This window comes from Myotis brandtii, unplaced genomic scaffold, assembly GCF_000412655.1.
Source record: "Myotis brandtii unplaced genomic scaffold, ASM41265v1 scaffold959, whole genome shotgun sequence".
In the NCBI taxonomy this organism is placed as follows: domain Eukaryota; kingdom Metazoa; phylum Chordata; class Mammalia; order Chiroptera; family Vespertilionidae; genus Myotis; species Myotis brandtii.
This window is the reverse complement of record NW_005371966.1, coordinates 1,089,448-1,099,681: the sequence shown is the minus strand read 5'-3', so window position 1 is coordinate 1,099,681 and position 10,234 is coordinate 1,089,448. Positions and strand designations below refer to the sequence as shown.

At 59.9% G+C, this 10,234-nt stretch overlaps 1 protein-coding gene across 1 annotated transcript in view; it reads left to right on the top strand.

The window, feature by feature from the left end:
* The first annotated feature begins 6,467 nt into the window (after positions 1 to 6,467).
* LOC102247831 (extracellular matrix protein 2) overlaps positions 6,468 to 10,234 on the top strand; it is a 5,696-nt gene continuing 1,929 nt past the window's right edge. Inside the window, exons 1-5 of the mRNA XM_005886172.1 lie at positions 6,468 to 6,597; positions 6,897 to 7,012; positions 7,422 to 7,554; positions 7,745 to 7,902; positions 8,592 to 8,731. Of these exons, the coding sequence (XP_005886234.1) occupies positions 6,468 to 6,597; positions 6,897 to 7,012; positions 7,422 to 7,554; positions 7,745 to 7,902; positions 8,592 to 8,731 (677 nt within the window). The remainder of the gene's footprint in view (positions 6,598 to 6,896; positions 7,013 to 7,421; positions 7,555 to 7,744; positions 7,903 to 8,591; positions 8,732 to 10,234) is intronic.

The following is a 10,234-nucleotide window of genomic DNA, read 5'->3' as shown; positions in this document are numbered from 1 at the left end:
TATATAGGATGAGATCATGTACTAGTAAGTCCTCTGCGCAGACATCCACAGTAGAACCTTGGCCGGTTTGGCTCAGTGATTAGAGCTTTGGCCTGAGGACAGAAGGGTCATGCGTTCAATTCCCATTCAAGGGCACATACCACAGTTACAGGTTCCCCAGCAGGGGCACTTGTGGGAGGCAACCAATTGATGTGTTTCTCTTACATCGATGTTTCTCTCTCCATCTCTCTCTCTCCCTTCCTCCCTCCCTTCCACTTTCTAGAGATCAATGGAAAAAATACCCTCGGGTGAGGATTTAAAAGAAGTCCACAGTAGGTGCCTGTTTCCTTCAAGATCTAAGGCAAAATTGGCCTTCCCTCACTAACTTCACCTCTAACTCAGCATGCTCCACCACACTTGGTCCCTTGCTGGTTCTCACATTGGGCCCCAAACTTTCCTGCCCCAGGGCCTTTGCACTGGCTATCCCTCCTTTTGGGGCGGGGGGCTCTTTGCTTGAGTTCCTTTTGTGTGGCTATCTCTTTTTCACTCACATCTCCATCCAAATGTCACTTTCTCACAGTCCTCATATGATCCCCTGTCAGAAATGCCCCTCCCTCTAGTCATCATGGCCAGCCCCTTTCCTTCCGATGGGGTCCCTGTGCTCTCCACTACACTGTCAGCTCTGTGAGTGCAGGGAGCTGGCCATGTGCACTGCACACAATGCCTGGCCCACAGCAGAAGCTCAGGAATGTTTGATGAGTGAAGAATCCATTCTCCAGTCCTCATTTGGTGGGTGGGGAGGGCTCAGCTGTGAAGTTCTAAGGAGCCTTGAGGGACAAAGAATGTTGCTTTGACATCCTCTGAGCTGCCAATTTGAGTTCCAATTTGTGCTGAGTATGCACGCATGTTTGGACAGTGGGCCACATGGAGGGGAAGGGCAGGGCAAAAGGGGGCCGGAGTCTCTTCCTTGCCCTTAGAATTCTGGGATTGTGCAGCTAGAAGGGACCTTGACCAGCTAATGCCGTTTCTCTAGGCCCCTTCCAGCTCTCGGATTCTAGAACTTTCTAAGGAGCCCATGTCCACCACATTGAGATGACGAGACTGAGGCCCTGAGCGGGGAGGCTTGCTCCTGACATTAAATGGCCTGTCCGCCCAGGGACGGCTGGGAGCCCAAAACTCTTTCCAGCAACCCTGGGCTGCATCGCTGGTTCCTGGAAAATGTCGACACTCTCCCACCCTGCGCTCCAGACACCGGCTCGGGTAGTGCTGGCCAGGGGCCCTGCCTGCCTCAGCCCAAGTCCACGAGTGAGCTATGTGTGCAAGAGGGGCAGGCACATGAAGGCCCCTCTGGTTCTGCCGAGACCCCCGCAAGCTGGCTCTTCAAGGTCCCCACAATGGCCAGGCACCCTGAGACTGGGCAAAGTAGGTGGCCCCTGGTCCCCCCGCGGGTGAAGGGCATCTAGGACAGGAATCCCCCGGGAGCTGGGGAAGTGAGCGGCCAGGCCTCACCCCTTCCTGCCTAGGTGGCTAGGAGCAAGGGTCCCTCCCTTCTCCGGGCCACTGTGCCAAAGAACCTGGGAGCAGACTTCCCCCACCCCCAGCCCAGCTAATGGGAACCAGATGACAGGATGTTTAGTCAGCGCCTGGGGAGCAGCGAACAGGGGAAATGGGTTGGGGGGCAGAATTCCAGAATCCATCCCCAGGCAGGGGGAGGGTCAGGACTCCCACCACAGTTGTCTCCTAGGGCCCACCTCAGGGGAAGGCAGGAGGCCTGGCCTCTGGCATCTGACTTGGGTGAGCCAGGCTCTCTCTTCGTCTCTTCGTTCCTTCTCTGTCCTGAAGGTGGCGGGAAGTGGGGGGGTGGGGGGGAGAGTGGCTCAGTCTTCCAGGATTTCTGCGTAAAAATTTGCAAATCTCGCAAATCTTGATGAGTCTCCCAGTCACACCCAAGCCTCCCGTGCCTAAGGGCTCCCCTCCCCCAGCTTCAGCAGACTGCCAGCCCCGTCATCCTGTGTCACCCACGGGCACACAGGCACATGGCGGCTTCATCCTTGGCTCCCAAGGTGCTTGCTCGTGCTCACTCCCCAGACAGTCCCTGTCTCTAGGCTGCGTGTGGCATGGTCCCAGACTCAGGCTGTGAACCAGAGCCCTGGATGGTACAGGGGACAGGGTGTCCCTGCTGCACCCTGCGTGCTGTCCATCACACTGCTACCCGGACCCAAGTGGGCAGAGGCTGAGGGGCCCACCGAAGACCCACTTGCCGGGACACCCCGCCCTGACCATTGTCCAACCCTTCCCGGGTCTCACGCACTCCCACGTGGCTCCAGACCGAGACCTTGAACCCCAGGTGGTGATGGGAAGCTCCTTCCCTACAGCCCTTCCCAGCCCTGCTCCTCCTCCGCCCCTCCCCCACCCTCTCCAGCACCCCCGCCTTGCCCACAATTAACTCATTTTTTGAGATCGCTTCCAAACATAAGTCAACACTGGACAGAGCTGTAGGAAAAGCTTCCTCAACGCTGGCCCCGAGGAGCCTCGTGGTGAGCCCAGCCTCTTGGCTGTCCCCCACCCCCCGCCTGCCGTTGGCTTGGGGCTGGGGCCCTCTGAGGGCTGGCTCTGGGCCTTGGTCAGACACTCTCTTCTTTGACACTTGCTCCACCCTGGCGTCCCTGCCCCCAGGCCTGGCCTCCTTTCCACCTTGTCCCATCCTGACCTACAGGTGCCCCTCCGAGCCACAGGGCATGTGAGGGTGTGGGGGCACCTCGGGAACCCCTGATGACAGTGGTTACACTGGGACCTGGGGCTCTTGGCCAAGAAGTCTGGGGATACCTGTAAGATGGCCTTGCTCAGGCCACTGTCAGGCCAGGGGTCCCCGAAGAGATGGCAGCCCCTGGTCCACACACACTCCAATCTGGGGTGGGGGCACAGCCAGGGGGTCACAGGACATGGAACCCCCTCTATTTCATTTTATTTTTAAAAAACTTTTAAATAATATATTTTTTTCATTGATTTCAGAGAGGAAAGGAGAGGGAGAAAGAGAGAAACGTCAATGAGAGAGAATCATGGATCGGCTGCCTCCTGTACGCCTCCTACTGGGGATCAAGCCCGAAACTTGGGCATGTGCCCTTGACCGGGAATTAAACCGTGACCTCCTGGTTCATAGGTTGATGCTCAACCACTGAGCCACATGGGCCGGGACCCCTCCATTTTATGAAGGAGATCATAGAGGCCTGGAGAAAAGGGCACTGCCCAGAGGTAGGCAAGGTGCTGGTAGAAGGACCAGGAGCTGAGCTGTGTACCCCAGCGCCCATGCCCAGGTCGCCCTGTGGCCCCAAGGGCTGGGTCCAACTAGCCCCCTTGGCTCTGCCCATGTGTCTGTTTCCCCTGGAATTGGGAGTCCTCAGCATTGGCGCACAGGTTCCCCAAAGTGCCAGAGCCGCCATTGCCCAGGTAGCCTGGCACCTGCCCCCTCTCCCGAGGACCCGAGGCCCGGCCCCTCTCCTTTCCCAGCCACGGAGGTAGGACCTGGCAGCCTCCGGTGGGCGGCCTGCTCTGCGGTGGGCCTCACAGGCCCGCTGTGTGTGGAAACAGAGGCCTCATTCATGGGGGCCACTGGGCTCGGGCCAGTGGAGAATAAATGCGGGCCTTACGGGAAAGTAGGGAGAGCGCTGAGGCCCAAGAAAATATCAATCTGCCTTTCTCCTCAGGTGGGAGCAAGGGATGCTGGGGAAAGTGGGGAGCAAGGCCTGGGGAGGTATGTTTGGAGGGGGCTCCCTGGGGGAGGGCCAGAGTGGGGAGAGGCTCGGAGCACTGCAGCCAGGGCCAGGAGCTCAGGGAGCAGGACTGTCCGGTGCCATCCGAGGTGTCCCTTCCTGCCAGGGCCACCGCTCCCACCGCTCCCAGCTATTCATTCTGCCGACGCAGGCGCCCTGCGTGGCCTGCACACAGTGGCCATGAAGACCATGCTGCTCCCTGTCCTGGCTCTCTGGGTGGGGTGCTGCCCTGGAGGGGCCCTGGCTCAGCAGAGGCTGAGCCTGAGAGAGCCCATGGCCCCACCAACCCCCACGGGCTTGCCCACCCTGCAGCTGCTGCTGCCCATCATGCCTGGGCGTCCCGATGGTGAGTAGGTGGCACCAGCAGGAGGAGGCTGGCAGGAGGGGAGCGCCCTGTCCCACCAGTGGAACCCCTCAGGGCTGGGGCAGAGGGAAAAAAAGCTGGTCACCCAAGGCTGCCCACCTTGGGTGCGGGAGGGGGCCTTAGAGGGGCCCATGGCCTCAGGGAACCATCCCCGGAGGGCATGGGGTGGACTGCAGATTCTTAGAAGTCCCATGCCCATCCCGCAGGGTGGGAGCAGGGGAGGTAAGAGCCCCCCGCCCAGGAGGGGCCACTGTAGTGGGGCTGGAAGAATGGATCTGGATTTGCTGGTTGGGGAGCTGAGCTGGCTGCGCTGGGCCTGCTGGGGAGACTGAGAGAAGCATGGGAGGTTGGAAGTGGGGGGCCCGGGGCTGGGGTGGGGTGGCACAAGGGGCCCCAGGAAACCAGCTATGGTGTGGCCACTGGTTGTCGGCCCACCCCCAGGCCTGGGGGTGGGGCAGGAAGGGCCAGGGGTGGACCTGCAGGGAGGCTTATGGTCAGTACTGGTTAAACGGGGCCGCCACGCAGTGGAGGGGAGGCCTGGGGGCTATTGCCCCACCTTAGCCATTGCTGGTGACCCCTTTAAGTGGCCTCTGGGCTTGCCTTGCCCCCAGCAACCTCCCCTCCCAGCAGGCACTAGGGCTCCCACTTCTGAAAACAAGCTGCCAGGTGGCAGTGACCCCTTCGGATCTCCAGAGGCTATGCCCACCCTCCTGCCCAGGCAGCACCCACAGGGCCCCAGAGGCATAGGAGCAGGCCCAACCCCTCTGCCCGGGCCACTGAAGCCCTCCTGTGCCCACCCCAGGGGCCTACCTATGCCTTGTCCTGACAAGATGGAGGGTCTGCAGCAGTAAAGAGCTGCCTCAGTTCTGAGAAGCAGGCAGGGTGACTCTGGTGCTAGGGGTCCCCTACGCTGGGGCCATGAAACCAGGAAATCTGACACTTGATGGCCTTGGGGGTCTGTGACAAAAGGATGGGAGCTCCTGGAGAGAGGACAGAAAGGCAGAAGTGAGGCCTGGGCACAGAGAGAAAGAGGGAGGGCGCCCTAGCCGGGTTGGCTTAGTGGATAGAGCGTTGGCCTGCAGACGGAAGAGTCCGGGTTCGATTCCGGTCAAGGGCATGTACCCCAGTTGCAGGCTTCTCCCTGGCCTGGGCCCTGGTTGGGGCTTGTGCAAGAGGCAACCAATCCATGTGTTTCTCTCACATCGATGTTTCTCTCTCTCTGTCTTTTCCTCTCTCTTCCACTCTCTCTAACAATCAATGAAAAAATATCCTCAGGTGAGGATTTAAAAAAAAAAAGAAAGAAAGAGGGAGGGCTTCCAGCCTGTAGCTGACCCCCAGATAGGGGGAAGGAGGTGTGGCCTCTCAGCCATTCAGGGGTCCTGGCCACCCCAGCCTGAACCAGCTCCTTCTGCAGGGGGCAACCCATTCCCAAGAATGGTGTCTGGGACAGGCCTGAGGATGGGCAGCTGGACTAGGCACAGGTGTGGCCCACCTCCGAGAGGGTGCCCATGGAGCCCCCACCCAGCCCCCCAGACCCAGCTGGAAGGCCCCTGCCAGGCCAGGGCTGTCCCAGAGGAGTCACCCCAAGTAGCCTGGGAGCAAGAGCAGGCCCCGCCCCAGGCCGTAGCTGCAGTGGGGGCTGAGGCAGCAGGGCCTCAGGTGGCCAAACTCAGGCCCTCGAGGATCAGCAAGACCCCCTTCCCTCCCGGCTCCAGTGTAAGAGGGCACAGTGGCTGCTGAGAGGCTGGGACAGGAAGGCAGGAGGCTGGGAGGCTAGGAGAAAGGGCCTAAAGCCCGGGAGGCACCTCAAAGGTGAGGACTGGCCAGGACAGGCAGCCCCCAGGTGGAACTGTGGGGGTGACAGGCTGTGTGTGAGTCTGAAGAGGCCTTGACTTGGTCCAACCTCTACCAATCACACCAGTGTCACCAGCTACTGAGACCCCATCCCATTCTCAATGTGCCCAAGCCTAGACCCTCACGTGTGGGGCCAGAGGGGATCTCTCTAAGGCAGGGATCCTTCCCACCCTCAGCCCCAATTTGGGCCTTCACCCTCGGTGCCCAGGGAAAGAGGCCCAGTGGCCCGGTGTTCCAGTCCAGCTGGCAAGCTGCTGGCAAATCTAAGGGCCCCGGGCAAGGCCCTGACCCTCAGTGGGCCCCTGTTGCTATGTGACTGGGCTGGGGCTGCGTCTTGTTCTCCAGGGTCCTCCCACCACCGTGGCCCAAGGGGCTGGCGACAAAAGAAGGACTGCAGTCGAGGCTGCGGGGGCAGCAGCATCTCAGAGACCACAGGCCGTGGGCAGAGAAGGCCTGGAAGCAGGCGAGGGCATGGGCATGGGCCTGCGGACCCAGGCACCATGGAGCAGGCCATGCCCTCCCTGCCAGCCTCATGCCTCCTGGCCCAGGCGGCCATCGCCTGTGGCAATGCCAAGATGAAACACATCCCTGCCCTGACCGACCCTGGCCTGACCACGCTCTACCTGGCAGGTGAGTGGTCTTCTTCCCCACACTCACCCCTGCAGCACGGATGAGGCAGCCACACCTCCAGGCTACTCTGCTAGTGGGTCCTCAGCCAGTGTAGCCACCACCTCGCTGTGCCCCGGAAATAGTTCACTTTCCCATGGGTCCTGGTCGGGAGCGAGAAGATGCTCTGACCTGGGACAGCAGAGGAGCCAGCTCCTTTGAGTGCGTCTTTGCTGCCTCCGCCGGAGTGGGGGAGGTACGGAGTGGCAGACGGGAGGGGGACAAGGACACGTGGAACATGGCTGCCCCGTGTGTGTGCACAGAGAATGAAATTGCCAAGATCCCAGCCCACACGTTCCTGGGACTGCCCAACCTGGAGTGGCTGGACCTGAGCAAGAACAAGCTGGATGCCCGAGGCCTGCACCCTGGTGCCTTTAAGGTGCGCAGCAGCCCCGCCGCCTGCTCTCCCAGGGGCCTGGACAGCCCCAAATGGCCCCAGGCATCCATGGCTCCTCTCCCGCCCCTGCCTGGGGGACCAGGCCCAGAGGAAGCACGGAGTACCCAGCATGGCGGGCTTGGATGATGTGGGGTGACACAGTCCATAGCTGGGAGTGTGGAGAGCAGCACAAATTTGTGGGTTCCATGAGGGAACAGCACCCCTGGGAGAAACTAAGGGGGGTTCTGGAAACCCAGATAGGCCTGATCTAAGCAGGAACTAGGAAGCCGTGATGCAACCCATTAGGGGTGCCCCTAGGTGGGATAAGCCCAAAACCACACCCAGCAGGCCTAGACCTGGCCCACAGAGAACACCAGCCCCCAGCCCCTTCTTCTCCCCCACCCACTTGCAGAATCTGACGCAGCTAAAGCGGCTGAACCTGGATGGAAACCGGCTGTCCACAGTGCCGGCCCTGCCCGCCTCCCTGCAGGAGCTCAAGCTCAACGACAACCACCTGCAGGGCCTGCAGCACAGCAGCTTCCGGGGTGCGGGCAGCCCCAGGGGCAGGGAACAAAGGACTGAGGCCTGGGCAGCCATGGAAACCTTGGAAAGCTGTGGGAGGGCGAAGGGAGGGTCTGCCCAGGGCAGCCTGGCTGGAGGGCAGAGGAGGGAGCAGCAGCAGGCAGCTCCCAGTGGCTCCGCGGTTGGCTCAGGCTCTGCCCACCCACCCTGCAGGGCTCAGCAAGCTGCTAACGCTGGAGGTGGAAGGGAACCAGCTGCATGATGGGAACATCTCCCCCCTGGCTTTCCGGCCCTTGGGCAGCTTGCTGTACCTGAGGCTGGACCGGAACCAGCTGCGGACCATCCCACCCGGCCTGCCAGCCTCCCTGCAGGTGAGATTCGGGCCCCGAATCTGGGACAGGCAGTATTGTGGCCAAATGACCAGAGCATCTGCTGCTGGCTAGTAGGGCTGCCCATGTGGGTATTTTTTTAAATTTAAAATATATTTTTATTGATTTCAGAGAGGAAGGGAGCGGGAGAGAGAGATAGAAACATCAATGATGAGAGAGAATCATTGATCGTCTGCCTCCTGCACACCCCCTAATGGAGATCAAGCCCGCAACCCGGGCATGTGCCCTTGACTGGAATCAATCCTGGGACCTTTCAGTCCACAGGCCAAACCAAACTAGCTAGGGCCCATGGGGGGAATTTTGATGATAAACCCACAAGGCCTCAGCGCCAAAGGCCTCCCCTCCCCCTGACCTCACCTTCCAAGAGCCCAGAGTTGGGCCTCAAGGACTTTCCTGGACCCACTGGCTGTCCCTGAGCCAGGTCCTTGCCCACTCTGGGCCACATGGTCCCCTGTGCTTGGCGGTACTCTCTGTGGTTGTGTCTTGTGGGACCCTGAGGAGGCATGGCATCACTGGCAGATGTCGCTGGGATCCTTTGCACAGGTGACTATGGCCCTGAGAGGACCAGAGACTGTGTTATCCGAGTACCACGGATGGGGCCGGGAGGAAGGGGGCAGGGAGCAGGGCCAGGCCCCCAGGGAGCGAGCCCCTCACCCGAGCCTTGGCTCTAGGAGCTGCACCTGGGTGCCAACGTCATCGAGGAGGTGACAGAGCGCACGCTGAACCGCAGCTGCAGCCTCAGTGTGCTGGTGCTCAGCAACAACCGGCTCCAGGAGGACCGGCTGGCGCCCCGAGCTTGGATCGATCTCCCGTGAGTGCCACCACCGCCCTGGCACTGCCCAAGCTTCACCCCCATGGGCACCGGGAGGCCAGAGAGGAAATATGTGCTCAGATAAACCCAGAGAGTCAGGTGGGAAGGCAGAGAAGCCTGGGGTGGCCCTGTTGCTTGGGCCTGGTCTCAGGTGAGTCACCTGAGTCACCCGTCTCTCCACCCAGGGCTCAGGGTGGCCTAGGCCAGGGGTGGGCAAACTTTTTGACTCGAGGGCCACAATGGGTTCTTAAACTGGACCGGAGGGCCGGAACAAAAGCATGGATGGAGTGTTTGTGTGAACTAATATAAATTCAAAGTAAACATCATTACATAAAAGGGTACGGTCTTTTTTTTTTTTAGTTTTATTCATTTCAAACGGGCCGTATCCGGCCCGCGGGCCGTAGTTTGCCCACGGCTGGCCTAGGCCCTCAGCCACCACCTGCTCCTCCACCATTTTCCTGTGCCTCCCGCCTGGCAGAATCCCCAAGGCCACAGAAACCCCTTCCCTCGCCTATGCCTGGGCTTGCCCTACAGGCACCCAGGAAGCTCACCCAAGAGGTGCCATGGGCTTGGATGAAGGGGCAGTGCGGGTGGTAAGAGCTGGCCTGGCGTTGGGTTTAGCGAAGAGGCAACAGAGGGAAGAAGAGTCATGGAAGAGATGATGGAGCATAGGAAAGAGAAATGTATGAGTGTTCTGGGGCGGCTGTAACAAACTACACAAACTGGGCAACTTACAGCAACAGAGATTGACTCTCTTATGGTTCTGGAGGCCAGGGACCCAAAATCAAGGTGTCAGCAGGGCCATGCTCCCTCTGAAGCTCTAGGGGAGGATCCTTCCTGCCTCTTCCAGTTTCTGGTGGGTCCAGGTGTTCTTGGCTCGTGGCCACATCACTCCAGTCTCTGCTTCTGTTTTCATGTAGCTTCTTCTCTGTGTCTCTCTTCTGTGTCTTACCTGTCATTTTACTTAGGGTCCACCAGGGTAATCCAGGATGATGGCATCTCAAGATCCTTGACTTCATTACATGTATAAAGGCCCTTTTGCCAAATAATGTCACGTTTGTAGGTTCTGGGTAGACATGTGTTTTGGGGGCCACTATTCATCCCAGTATAGGAAGGCTCCAGGATGAGTCCCCTGATCTGGTTTGGACATCGGGGTGGGGGTGCTGGCAGGAGGGGTCCAGGAGGGGATCCGGTCCTTAAAGGCACTGCCTCGGGAGTCAGGACATGGTCCCGGGATCAGCAGGAGGGCTGGTGAGGTCCAATCCTTGGGTGCTAGCACCAGCACTGAGGGAGCAGGGTGGGGGTGGAGAGACAGACAGGGGTCGACAGATTGTCCGACCTACTATTGCAGGATCAGAGCCTCCCGCCCTGCATCCTCGAGTTCCAGGAAAAAGTTACCAGAATGTTTGGGTTTAATTATTCTTTTTTCCTCTCCTGTTCTTGCCAAGGGGGCAAAGGAAAGCAGACAGCAGCCTGGGGAGGAGCCGCCCAGCCGCTGTTCCA